This window comes from Oncorhynchus gorbuscha, linkage group LG17 (assembly GCF_021184085.1).
Source record: "Oncorhynchus gorbuscha isolate QuinsamMale2020 ecotype Even-year linkage group LG17, OgorEven_v1.0, whole genome shotgun sequence".
NCBI lineage: Eukaryota > Metazoa > Chordata > Actinopteri > Salmoniformes > Salmonidae > Oncorhynchus > Oncorhynchus gorbuscha.
In genome coordinates, this window is record NC_060189.1 from 45,036,013 (window position 1) to 45,050,445 (window position 14,433).

At 40.9% G+C, this 14,433-nt stretch overlaps 1 protein-coding gene across 1 annotated transcript; it reads left to right on the forward strand.

Moving 5' to 3' along the window:
* Nucleotides 1-731: 731 nt before the first annotated feature.
* Nucleotides 732-9,070, forward strand: LOC124001604 (serine/threonine/tyrosine-interacting protein A-like). The gene is made up of 11 exons (XM_046308540.1): nt 732-941; nt 1,313-1,345; nt 1,493-1,546; nt 2,381-2,478; nt 2,588-2,648; nt 5,442-5,478; nt 6,664-6,703; nt 6,850-6,900; nt 7,016-7,088; nt 7,279-7,372; nt 8,519-9,070. The coding sequence occupies exons 1-11, from the start codon at nt 882-884 to the stop codon at nt 8,590-8,592; spliced, it is 675 nt and encodes a 224-aa protein (XP_046164496.1). The 5' UTR covers nt 732-881; the 3' UTR covers nt 8,593-9,070.
* Nucleotides 9,071-14,433: the final 5,363 nt, after the last annotated feature.

Consider the following 14,433-nt stretch of genomic DNA (forward strand, 5'->3'; position numbering starts at 1 on the left):
TATATATATCTGTAGAAAGAGAATGTGGCCTTTTCTGTAGCCTACAGGCTGTAGCTAAAATATATGACAATGTAATGAGAGACAGATTTTACATCATGCAGGTTTCTCTGATCAAATAGCCTAAACTAAATGGTTCCATCAAATAAAAAAAGTGCTGACATGTTAACAAACAACATGCCCTAAAAACAGAACAGGTCAAAGTAAAATGGAAAATATGGAATCGAGACAGGCCTGAGTAGGGCTCTGAGTGTGTTTTGAGGGACTGAGGGTTTTACGTTTTTGCTTTGTATTTAGTTTTTAGTGAATTCCATTTTACGTTTTGGATATCCCTTTTTTTATTGGTCATCCGGGATCCTTGGGACATCCCTACCCTAACCTTAACCATAATCCTAACCCTGACCCTAATCTTAACTTTTTTAAATTTCAAATTCTTTGGGGGTAGGGATGTCCCAATGAACCAGATAGCACCAAAGCTTTTTTTTAATTTCCAGCATGCAGTAGTGTGCGGAAATACACCGTTTGCCCCAAAACATCACCTGAGAAGAATGGTTTCCACTAGTTACCATGAAAACAACCAGTTTTAGTCTCAATTTAAGTTTATGTTTTGGCATAATGTTAGCCGCGTGGTTAGGTTGAAGGATAGGTTTAAAATCACATTTTAAGAAAATAAATTGTAGAAATGGGCGTGGTTTACGACTTTGTGGATGTGGTAACTAGTGACGAACGACAGCTACGTAACTTTGTTCACGTGACTCCTCCGAGGGAGCAGCATGGCGGACATGAATACGCAACCTCAAAACAAACTCCTGCAATTATACACTTAGCAAACCACGAAAACCGTGCGACAGGCCTAGGCTACGTCCGCCCGAGGTCACTGCAACATGGACAAGGATAATAGACTTCAGTTCCCGTCCCTTCCTGCGTCAAAGGATGACCTATTGGTAAGCGATAGCATGCAAGCTAACGCAGCTAGCAAATCATGAACAATTTAGCTAACTTGCGAGCATACTCAAAAACAGCCCGTAACATGAACAAATTACTCTAATAACATGTAATCGCACTCGCTAAATTGAACTTGTAGCTAAATGTAATCATGTATGAAGTGAATTCAAATGTTTGTTTGCTAGTTTGCTAACCACATATCGCCAGTCGAAAGAGTTCAGCTGGCTATCCCATTGGCAAGTGTAGCTTATGCTCGCTACAATAACACATCCAGGTAGGGGTATCTTGTGGCAGATGACTACTGACCGGCGAGAGAACTAGCTAACCAGTCAGTTAACATATTCCATTGATTTTCTTATCTATTCCACAGGACTGGGCGTATCCAATGAGAAGAGAGATGCAGGTACCGTTTGCTTGTTGCCCTTTTGTCCCCAAAATTGAATTATTGTAAGGGGCACCAAAAGTGACTGCTGTTGAGTGATTAGCTATAGTATCTAAATCATGTAATCTCATAATGATGTACCTAAAACCTGCTCATCTGTTGTTTTAGGAAATTCTACCAGGCCTGTTTTTAGGTCCCTACTCAGCTGCTATGAAAAGCAAGGTAATTTGGTATCCCATAAATCTGCTGGGGTGGCTGTTCTTATCTGCTGAGGGCAGGTGTGGGTGCAGGCATTTGTTCCAGACTAGTCAAGCAGAAACTCTTTACTGTTTAAGAACCAAACGGAATGAAACTGGGAGGAAACTACCAAAGTATTTTTATTTAACCTTTTTTAGCTAGACAAGCCAGTTAAGAACCTATTCTTATTTACAATGACGGCCTACCCCAGCCAAACCCGGACGATGCTGGGCCAATTGTGCGCCGCCCTATGGGACTCCCAATCATGGCCGGGTGTGATGCAGCCTAGATTCGAACCAAGTACTGCAGTGACGCCTCTTGCACTGAGATGCAGTGTCTTAGTCCACTCCCCCATAAGTAACGCTAATTTACAATAGACAACGTTTTGCAACAGAATTGGCGTAATGGTTACACCCCTGATTCAACCCGTCAAATCTTGACTATAAACTGGGTTTAGCTGATTACTAGAAGCAGGTGTGTTTCTGCTTGGCTTAGATGACAAGCCAGAACCCACACCGGCCCTCTACGTTGGTCAGTAGAGTGATGGAACTTATACTGTTTTAATGATCCTACAACGCGCCGAATAACAAATGATGTGTGTCGTTGGAGCATGTGTTGATACTGATAGGATCGAAAGGCAGGGCTGCTCTTTGATCAACCTTCCCCCGTCAAATCTTACCTTGAAATTATAATTATTCCACAATATTAATGACGGATCAGCTCAGAAAGAGATGATTTTGGGAAACCGTGCCCTGGACTATAAAATAACAACATATTGTAGAATCTCAAAGTTAACTCAACTCTTTTGGTCTTTTTTAGCTTTCTGTCCTTGAAAGACAGGGGATAACGCACATGGTGTGTGTCCGCCAAGATATCGAGGCCAATTTTATAAAGCCCAACTTCCCACATAAATTTAGGTAAGCGACAAACTGAGAACAGGTACTTGTAGTGTATATAACTCAGCCAATGACATCTCTCACTTAATTTGTCAGCTAATTAATGTGGCCTGCTTTCTTCTGTTTTCAGATACCTCGTTTTAGATATTGCTGACAATCCTGTGGAAAACATAATTAGATATTTCCCTATGGTGAGTTTCAGCATGTGTGGTGGATAATGTTACATAGTATTTCAGTCGGTCAATAAAAAAAGTGGTCAGCTGAAGCAGATGCTAAGCTACAGGACTGTTTTGCTAGCACAGACTGGAATATGTTCCGGGATTCTTCTGATGGCTGACTGGCTTCATCAGTAAGTGCATCGATGACGTCGTCCCCACAATGACTGTACTTACAATTGAAGTCGGAAGTTTACATATACTTAGGTTGGAGTCATTAAAACTCGTTTTTCAACCACTCCACAAATTTCTTGTTAGCAAACTATAGTTTTGGCAAGTCTACTTTGTGCATGACACAAGTATTTTTTCCAATTGTTTACAGACAGATTATTTTACTTATACTTCACTGTATCACAATTCCAGTGGATCAGAAGGTTACATGCAATAAGTTGACTGTGTTTGGAAAATTCCAGAAAATTATGGAATGGCTTTAGACCACGCAGCCGTCATACCGCTCAGGAAGGGGACATGTTCTGTCTCCTAGAGATGAATGTACTTTGGTGTCAAAAAGTACAAATCTATCCCAGAACAACAGCAAAGGACCTTGTGGAGATACTTTTGTACCGGTTTCCTCCAGAATCTATATCCACAGTAAAACGTGTCCTGCATCATGTTGTGGGGGTGCCTTGCTGCAGAAGGGACTGGTATACGTCACAAAATAGATGTTATCATGCTCAAGACATCAGTTAAGAAGTTAAAGCTTGGTCGTAAATGGGTCTTCCAACTTGACAATGACCCCAAGCATACTTCCAAAGTTGCGGAAAAATGGCTTCAGCGGGAAAATGGCTTAAGAACAACAAAGTCAAGGTATTGGAGTGGCCATCACAAAGCCCTGACCACAAGCCTATAGAAAATTTGTGTGCAGAACTGAAAAAGCGTGTGTGAGCAAGGAGGCCTAGAAAACTGACTCCTTTACACCAGCTCTGTCAGGAGGAATGGGCCAAAATTCACCCAACTTATTGTGGGAAGCTTGTTGAAGGCTACCCAAAACGTTTGACCCAAGTTAAACCATTTAAAGGCAATGCTACTAAATACTAATTGAGTGTATGTAAACTTCTGACCCACTGGGAAAGTGATGAAAGAAATAAAAGCGGAAATAAGTCATTCTCTCCACTATTATTCTGACATTACACATTCTTAAAATTAAGTGATCCTAACTGACCTAAAATGGATTTTTTACTAGGATTAAATGTCAGGAATTGTGAAAAACTGAGTTTAAATGTATTTAGCTAAGGTATATGTAAACTTCCGACTTAAACTGTACATACCCCAACCAGAAGCCATGGATTACAAGCAACATCCGCACTATTATTGGGTAGAGCTGCCGCTTTCAATGAGTGGGACTTCTTATAACCCGGGAAGCTTATAAGAAATCCCACAATGCCCTCAGAAGAACCATCAAACAGGCAAAGCGTCTACTGGAATAAGATCGAATCTTACTGATGGGATTACCAGGACGTGTACTCCGAGCATGCGCTGACCAACTGGCAAGGGTCTTCATTGTCATTTTTCATCTCTCCCTGTCTGTAATACCAACTTTTCAAGCAGACCACCATAGTCCCTGTGCCCAAGAACACTAAGGTAACCTGCCTAAATGACTACCGACCCATAGCACTCACGTCTGTAACCATGAAGTGCTTTGAAAGGTCAGTCATCGCTCACATAGACACCATTATCCCAGAAACACTAGACCCACTCCAATTTGCATAGCGCCCCAACAGATCCATAAATTATGTAATCTCTATTGCACTCCACACTGCCCTTTCCCACCATGACAAAACACCTGTGAGAATGCTATTCATTGACTACAGCTCAGCGTTCCACACCATAATGCCTTCACTAAGCTAAGGACCCTGGGACTAAACACCTCCCTCTGCAACTGGATCCTGACGGGCCACCCCCGGGTGGTAAGGGTAGGTAACAACACATTTGCCACGCTGATCCTCAACATGGGGGCCCCTCAGGGGTGCGTGCTCATTCTCCTGTACTCCCTGTTCACTCATGACTGCATGGCCAGGCACGACTCCAACACCATCATTAAGTTTGCCGATGACACAACTGTAGTAGGCCTGATCACCGACAACAATGAGACAGCCTATAGGGAGGAGGTCAGAGACCTGGCCGTGTGGTGCCAGGACAACAACCTCTCCCTCAACGTGATTAAGACAAAGCAGATGATTGTGGACTACAGGAAAAAGAGAACCGGGCATGCCCCCATTCTCATCGACGGCCTCTATACCAGGCGGTGTCCGAGGAAGGCCCTGAAAATTGTCAGAATCCAGCCACCCTGGTCATAGACTGTTCTCTGCTACCGCATGGCAAGCGGTACCGGAGTGCCAAGTCTACGTCCGAAAGGCTTCTTCCCCCAACCCATAAGACTCCTGAACAGCTGATCAAATGGCTACCCAGACTATTTGCATTGCCCACCTATGCTGCTGCTACTCTATTTATTATCTATGCATAGTCACTTTAACTGCCGACATGTACATATTACCTCAATTACCTCGACTAACAGGTAACCCCGCACATTGAATCTGTACCTGTACCCCTGTATATAGCCTCGCTATTGTTATTTTACCACTGCTCTTTAATTATTTGTTACTGTTATTTTTCATTTTTTTACTTAACGAACAATCCAGTTAATTCTTTTTGTTTAAGGGCTTATAAGTAAGCATTTCACTGTAAGGTTTTGTATTCGGCACATGTGACTACAATTTGATTTGATTTGCCCTGTCATGTTAAAATGTATATATTTTCCTCTCTCCACAGATTAAAGAATTTATTGATGACTGTTTAGCCAGTGGAGGTAATAAACATTTCTTTAATTGAATAGTATCTTGTCTTTAGAATTTAGTTGCAATAAACTGTGTGCGTACAACCGTGTGCGGGTACTTTTACTTCAATGTTACATTTCTTGTACCCTGCACCTTGAGAATTGTTGGAATTTGCAGTACTATACAGTACTTGTGAACTCTACAATATACACTACTGTTCAAAAGTTTGGAGTCACTTAGGAATGTCCTTGTTTTTGAAAGAAAAGTAACTTTTTTGTCCATTTAAATTTACTTTAAATTTATCAGAAATACAGGGTAGACATTGTTGATGTTGTAAATAACTAGTGTAGCTGGAAACGGTTTATTTTTATTTTATTTTTATGGAGTATCTACAGAGGCCCATTATCAGCAACCATCACTCCTGTGTTCTAATGGCACGTTGTGTTAGCTAATCCAAGTTTATCATTTTAAAAGGTAAATTGATCATTAGAAAACCATTTAGCCTGTTTGAAGGCTGTTCAATGCGAGAAATTGCTGCCAGTTTTAGGGCTTATGAGGCATCTGTTTCTCAAACTAGACACTAATGTACTTGTCCTCTTGCTCAATTGTGCATTGGGGACTCCCACTCCTCTTTCTATTCTGGTTAGGGACAGTTTGCGCTGTTCTGGGAAGGGAGTAGTACACAGCGTTGTACCAGATCTTCAGTTTCTTGGCCATTTCTCGCATGGAATAGCCTTCATTTCTCAGAACAAGAATAGACTGATGAGTTACAGAAAAGTTATTTGTTTCTAGCCATTTTGAGCCTGTAATCGAACCAACAAATGCTGATGCTCCAGATATTCAACTAGTCTAAAGAAGGCCAGTTTTATTCCTCCTTTAATCGGTACTACAGTTTTCAGCTGTGCTAACATAATTGCAACGGGGTTTTCTAATGATCAACATTAGCCTTTTAAAATTATAAACTTGGATTAGCTAACACATGCCATTGGAACACAGAAGTGATGGTTGCTGATATTGGGCCTATGTAGATATGCCATAAATCAGCTGTTTCCAGCTACAATAGTCAATAACAACATTAACAATGTCTACACTATTTCTGATCAATTTTATGTTTTAATGGACAAACAATATGCCTTTCAAAAACAAGGGGATTTATAAGTGACCCAAACTTTTGAACAGTAGTGTATCTTGACTCTGTCCTTGTCTTGTTCACATAGGAAAGGTACTAGTTCATGGAAACGCAGGGATATCAAGAAGGTTTGTCACATCCCATGTTATAGATTAGATTTTTAATAGATCCTTGGTGTTTGAAAATACTCTTGCCTGCTTGAGTGTTGATATCGCTTGATCTTCCTGTTAGACAAGTATTAAACTCAATCACAATTATTGTCTTGTCCTTTCAGCGCTGCCTTAGTTATTGCATACCTTATGGAGACATTTGGCATAAAGTACAGGTAAGACCGTTCAACAAACCAAGCAGGTTTCATTTATTGCAGAGACACTGTCCAGATGCATTGTGACCAAATATCTAGTAACATTTCCTTCTGAAATGTGCTGGTTCTTCTACAGGGATGCTTTCAGCCACGTTCAGGAGAGGAGATTCTGCATCAACCCTAACGTGGGCTTTGTGCATCAATTACAGGTAGGGTCCTGTGTATCAAGTCGTGAACTCATAATCTTTCAAACAGCTCTGATCACTGAGATTACATGAGGCATATTCAATGGTTTTCAACTTTACAAATGTGTCAGATGGATGTCTGCTTGATACCAGACATTTCTGTCTGAATGGTTTGTAAATGCAGCGCTCCATCTCTTGATGATGTGTTTTCCAGGAATATGAAGCGATCTACTCAGCTAAACTAACCATCAAGATGATGTCACCAATACAGCTGGGCAGATCGTTCTCCCTGCATGCTGGAATGCCAGGTCAGTGCGTGCATCTTCCATTCATGTTACAGTTACAGGAACCTGGGCTCATTCCACGCTTACCATACACGTCTGTGTCACCGTGGGTGCATTTTAAGAGGACTTACCAACAGCCTAGAAAGTCCTCGATTGCAGTTGGCGGAGGTTCTTATGTACAGACAACACATTTAGTGGTTTTCCAACCGCAAAGCTCATAGCAACAGGGCAGTGTCAAAATACCCACCGTTGTTCAATAGAGGTTTTAGTTAGAGAAGAGTTTAGTGACATTCTACCACCCTATATCGTCCAACAACACATTAAGAACACTCACAAACTAAATATCATATTGTGGTAAGAGGTCTCTCAAATATCACATTTGTTTGGATCTGCTATAGCAGGGGTACTCCAGTACTATTTGAGAAGTTCCGGTCACACACCTTTCCTAGGTGGCAAACCCCCATTTCGAAACCCATGCGACCCAAACGGTTCACAGCCCTGTTGGCGGAGATAGAATTATTAATTTTAAAGCTAATTTCCCGCAATTCTACACATTTTCCATGCCTTATGAGTGTTTATATGATATCGGGTTGTAGTCCGACCGCGGTCTGCCAGTAGAGTATATGGGGGCATTACAGCTTATAAATTGTGGCAAATGATTCTTATTCAGGTTCACGTAGGTCAAGCTAAACACCCTAATTAATAATTGGGGGACAATTGTGCTTTCCACAATAGCTGCAGGGTGCAGTGGATGAGGAGCAACTGCAGAGACTTGAAGCGACTTAAATCAAAACGGCATGACCGCCAATCATGTGGTTTATGCAGTCGACATGTAGGCTCAACTTTAATCCCTGTATTGCAATATGCATTGAAAGGTGATCAGCAACTGAGCAGAATTGATGCTCTCATAAGTGCCCAAAGATAAGCGATTCTTTCCCATGAAATTCAGGTGTTTACAAGTTTATTAAAGGGATACTTCGGTCATTTCCTACTTACCCAGATTCAGACAAACTCACAGATACCATTTTTATGGCTCTGCGTGCAGTTTGAAAAAAATGTAAGGTAGCATATTGTACCGAAGTATCCCTTTTAAGTTCACCACCAGTCACTGCTATTTTTCCCTTTCTTTATTTCTGGATGTTTGACCCTGTGAATGTCTGTACTTCTCAGGCAGCCTGAAACGAAGCCTGGAAGAAGACGAGGACTTCGGGGGAATGCAGGTCACTGCTGCACAGAACGGATAGGTTTATTATGCAGATAGCGGTGTCTTTGCATACAGTGCACTCTTTTAAAAAAACATTTTTATTGGGATTAAAAATGTAGATATTTCAACTTTTCTAAAGGGGACGGGTGGGGTATTAGGTTCGCTTCCTGACGTCTGAGACCAAAGGGAGGGGGGTACAGTTTCATAAGTGATTATTATTTTTTGCTGAATGCACTGTTTTTTGCAGTTTTATACTATTTAAAGCATTTTGCATTTTCAGCGGGACAGTATTGCAATAATGCATTTTTGATACTTGATTTGTTATTTCTTGCCAGAAGGTGGCAGTTGGCGTAAGGGACAGTAATAGAAAGTCAATGCCCTATGGAGAGATGGAGGCCCACATTTGGGAGTGTTGGACAGAGATTAGGTTTAAAATGTGATGGTATTTAAATGAAAGGGAGAGAAAAAAGCTTGCCAGAGAATTAACGACCCACTGCTCAATAAACAGACGGCTAACATGCCTGTTGTACTGTCATTTCTAGATGATCAATTTTACACATATTATGGAAGTTTACGTAAAAGTCAATGCACCCAAGTAGTATAAGTCAGGTTTTTGTATTTCGAGCAATAGATAAAGTAACAACCAGTCGAATGTTTAAAAAGTATTTATTTGCATTTTACATAGAATGTATTATTATAATGAAATGATAAAATACAAATGTCTGCAGTTAAGACTACTGAAAATAAGGTTGAATAAATAAGCTTTCACAACAATTACATTTAATTTACCCCACACAAATGTACATGGCAATTCTTTCTGATACCAAATGTACTGTAGCTATGTAGTTTATGGGACAGAATTTCATCTTGATTACAAACTTCCTGAGGGCTGAAATAACCAGTAACTAATACAACCCATGTCAAATCAAATTGTATTTGTCACATGTGCCGAATACAACCGGTGTACAGTCGTCGCCAACGGTTTTGAGAATGACACAAATATTAATTTTCACAAAGTCTGCTGCCTCAGTTTGTATGATGGCAATTTGCATATACTCCAGAATGTTAAGAGTGATCAGATTCAGATTTGCCATGCAAATTAACTGAATCCCCCAAAAACATTCCCACTGCATTTCAGCCCTGCCACAAGACGGCCAGGTGACATGTCAGTGATTCTCTTGCTAACACAGGTGTGAGTGTTGATGAGGACAAGGCTGGAGATCAAAAGGAGGGTGGTGCTTGGAATCATTGTTCTTCCTCGGTCAATCATGGTTAACTGCAAGGAAACACATGCCGTCATCATTGCTTTGCTCAAAAAGGGCTTCACAGGCAAGGATTATGCTGCCAGTAAGATTGCACCTAAATCAACCATTCATCGGATCATCAAGAACTTCAAGGAGAGCGGTTCAACTGAAAGTCCAGCAAGTGCCAGGACCGTCTTCTAATGTTGATTCAGCTGCGGTATCGGGGCATCACCAACACAGCTTGCTCAGGATTGGCAGCAGGCAGGTGTGAGTGCATCTGCACGCACAGTGAGGCACAGTGAGGCAAAGACTTTTGGAGGATAGCCTGGTGTCAAGAAGGGCAGCAAAGAAGAAGCCAGATTGATATTCTGCAAAAGGTACAGGGATTGGACTGCTGAGGACTGGGGTAAAGTCATTTTCTCTGATGAATCCCCTTTCCGATTATTTGGGGCATCCGGAAAAAAGCTTGTCTGGAGAAGACAAGGTGAGCTCTACCATCAGTCCCGTGTCATGCCAACAGCAAAGCATCCTGAGACCATTAATGTGTGAGGTTGATTCTCAGCCAAGGGAGTGGGTTCACTCACAATTTTTCCAAAGAACACAGCCATGAATAAAGAATGGTTCCAACACATCCACCGAGAGCAACTTCTCCCAACCATCCAGGAACAGTTTGGTGATGAACAATGCCTTTTCCAGCATGATGGAGCACCTTGCCATAAGGCAAAAGTGATAACGAAGTGGCTCGGGGAACAAAACATAGATATTTTGGGTCCATGACCAGGAAACTCCCCCTGACTTTAATCCCATTGAGAATTTGTGGTCAATCCTCAAGAGGCGGGTGGACAAACAAAAACCCACAAATTCTGATGAACTCCAAGCATTGATTATGCAAGAATGGGCTGCCATCAGTCAGGATGTGGCCCAGAAGTTAATTGACAGCATGCCAGGGTGGATTGCAGAGGTCTTGATAAAGAAGTGTCACCACTGCAAATGTTGACTCTTTGCATCAACTTCATGTAATTGTCAATAAAAGCCTTTGCCATGTATGAAATGCTTGTTACTATGGAATACTGAGGTATAATTACATCTGACCAAAATATCTAAAGACACTGAAGCAAGAAACTTTGTGGAAATTAAAATGTGTCATTCTCAAAACTTTTGGCCATGACTGTAGACCTTACCATGAAATGCTTACTTACAAGCCCTTAACCAACAATGCCGTTCAAATATTTTCCAAAACTAAATTGGGGGGGACGAATGGAAGAATCACATATGTATACAGTTGAAGTCTGAAGTTTACATACACCTTAGCCAAATACATGTAAACTCAGTTATTCACAATTTGACATTTAATCCTGTTTACAGTCAGATTATTTCACTTAATCACAATTCTAGTGGGTCAGAAGTTTAAATACACTAAGTTGACTGTGCCTTTAAACAACTTGGAAAATGTCAGAAAATGATGTCATGGCTTTAGAAGCTTCTGTTAGGCTAATTGACATAATTTGAGTCAATTGGAGGTGTACCTGTGGATGTATTTCAAGGCCTACCTTCAAACTCGGTGCCTCTTTGCTTGACATCAAGGGAAAATCAAAAGAAATCAGCCAAGACCTCAGGAATTTTTTTGTAGACCTCCAGAAGTCTGGTTCATCCTTGGGAGCAATTTTCTAAATGCCTGAAGGTACCACATACCAACAATAGTATGAATGTATGAACACCATGTATGAACACCATGGGACCACGCAGCCGTCATACCGCTCAAGAAGGAGACGTGTTCTGTCTCCTAGAGATGAACGTACTTTGGTGCAAAATCATTTAATTTTTAATCATTGGGTAGCTCTAAAGATTGCCAGAAAACCGTTAGATATCAACAGAATACCCTGCCATACACCTCAAGGTAGTAAAAGTGATCTATAGACACAATCACAGTCTGGAGTTGACTGATCTACACTCCTAGAAACAAAGGTTTTGATTTGATTGTACCCCAGTTCATACCTCAGTTTCTTCATTATATACAATGCATTCGGAAAGTATTCAGACCCCTTGACTTTTTCCAAATTTTGTTACATTTACAGCCTTATTCTCAAATGGATTAAATATTTTTTTCCCCCTCATCAATCTACACTCAATATCCCATAATGACAAAGCAAAACCAGGTTTTTAGAAACAAAAAAACAGGTTTTTAGAAACAAAAAAACCCCTGGAAATATCATATTTACATAAGTATTCAGACACTTTACTCAGTACTTTGTTGAAGCACCTTTGGCAACAATTACAGCCTCGAGTCTTCTTGGGTACGACACTACAAGCTTGGCACACCTGTATTTGGGGAGTTTTCCCATTATTCTCTGCATGATCCTCTCAAGCTCTGTCATGTTGGTTGGGGAGCGTCATTGCACAGCTATTTCCAGGTCTCTCCAGAGATGCTCGATGTTGGAAGGTGAACCTTTGCCCCAGTCTGAGGTCCTGAGCGCTCTGGAGCAGGTTTTCATCAAAGAGCTCTTTGTACTTTGCTCCGTTCATCTTTCCCTCGATCCTGAATAGTCTCCCAGTCCCTGCCGCTGAAAAACTTTCCCACAGCATGAAGCTGTCAGCACCAATCTTCACCGTGGGGATGGAGGCAGGTTTCCTCCAGACATGACGTTTGTCATTCAGGCCAAATAGTTCAATCTTGTTTTCTTCAAACCAGAGAATCTTGTTTTTCGTGGTTTGAGATTCTTTAGGTGCCGTTTGGAAGAATTTGTTCTTAATTGAATTGCCGAGTTAAATAAAGGTTAAATAAAAACAAATTGGCAAACTCCAAGTGAGCTGTCATGTGCCTTTTACTGAGGAGTGCTTTCTATCTGGTCACACTACCATAAAGGCCTGATTGGTGGAGTGCTGCAGAGATGGTTATCCTTCTGGAAGGTTCTCCCATCTCCACATAGGAACTCTGGAGCGCTACCATCGGGTTCTTGGTCACCTCCCTGACCAAGACCATTCTTCCCCGATTGCTCAGTTTAGCTGGGCGGTCAGCTCTAGGAAGAGTCTTGGTGGTTCCAAACTTGGTACACAATCCTTTCTCTGAACAGTACGGACAATTCCTTCGACCTCATGGCTTGATTTTTGCTCTGACATTCACTGTCAACAGTCAACCTTATATAGACAGGTGTGTGCTTTTCCAAATCATGTCCAATCAATTGAAATTTGAGTCCAAACAAGTTGTAGAAACATCTCAAGGATAATCAATGGGAACAGGATGCACCTGAGCTCAATTTTGAGTCTCATAGCAAAGCATTGGAATATTTATGTAAATAAGGTATATTTTGTATTTTATTTGTATAAATTTGCAAATATTTCTAAAAATGTGTTTTCGCTTTGTCATTATGGGGTATTGTGTGTAGATTGATGATGAAAATGTTTTATTTAATCCATTTGAGAATAAGGCTGTAATGTAACAAAATGTATAGTCACAGGTACAAAGGTGACTTTAGATAAGGTACATGGTACAACACTTCCACTCACTGGTGGCACAAAGAAATGAACTAAAAAGCCACGTCCACACTAAGCAACGCCTCCCAATATAATTTCACAGTGTGCCTTGCCTGTGAATTCGTTCATTTTCAGTCCTGTGGTCTTCTCCAAGTGAGTTCCTAGGCTAATGTTATCATAAAAATGTAATTATTTATGACTTGAAATTACATATCTCATACGGCCTTATTTTGCGGCCTAGTTTTACCGTAATAGAGTAGACACCTTAGCTCATGGTTTACAGGCCACATCAGGCCTGCAAGTAGGGTTACAACATTCTGGTTACAGATTTCCTGCTTATTCCCTCCTGTTTCCAAGAATCTTCCAACCGGGATTCCTGGAAAACCCGGTAATTTTGGGAAAGTTACCAGAATTTTGCAACCCTACCTGCAAGTCACATTATGCTAGCTTGGAAAGTGCTGTGTAATTCCTATCAGAATCCAGTCATATATCCAACTATTTTTATTCACCCACAGCCTGCATTCAGAATGAGAACATTATGGGGAGACTACCTAAACCATTGAAACTGGAACAAGCATTTCAGTAAAGGATGCAAAAAATGCAACTGATTGCATTAGTTTAGAAAAATATGTTATTTATCTTTGTGTAGCATAAGATTACTTGATCAATCTACATTAAAGTTCCTTTAAAGTGGCAAAAATACATCATTATACCTTGAGGGTACACTCAGTAATGGGATGGGGACGGGGACGGGGACGGGGGTCTGTTTTATGATCACTTTTAATACAGGTGTCATGAATAGCTCCTGCACGGAGGGACGTTTTTCTTTTGAGTTTGGTATGACAGCAACAATTTGCACTAAAATAAGAAATGCCACATAGTGACCGGGCACAGAGTAGACCTGGTGTGTTTTCACAGTGGAGGGAGAAGGGGCTCACAACAATTATACATTGATGGTCAGTTAGCTTCATCAACAATTACAGTGTAATAAGTTTGACATGCCAACAACATTTTTTCAGATACCTCCAAATACCAGGAATTTCTTAAGGACACATATCCCACAGTATGGCATTAAGCCAAATAATCCTACATTAGATAGCTTTATCCTTGTCAAACCTCGTTCAAAAGGGTCGGTCTCTAGACTTTATGATGTGCTACAGGCCCAC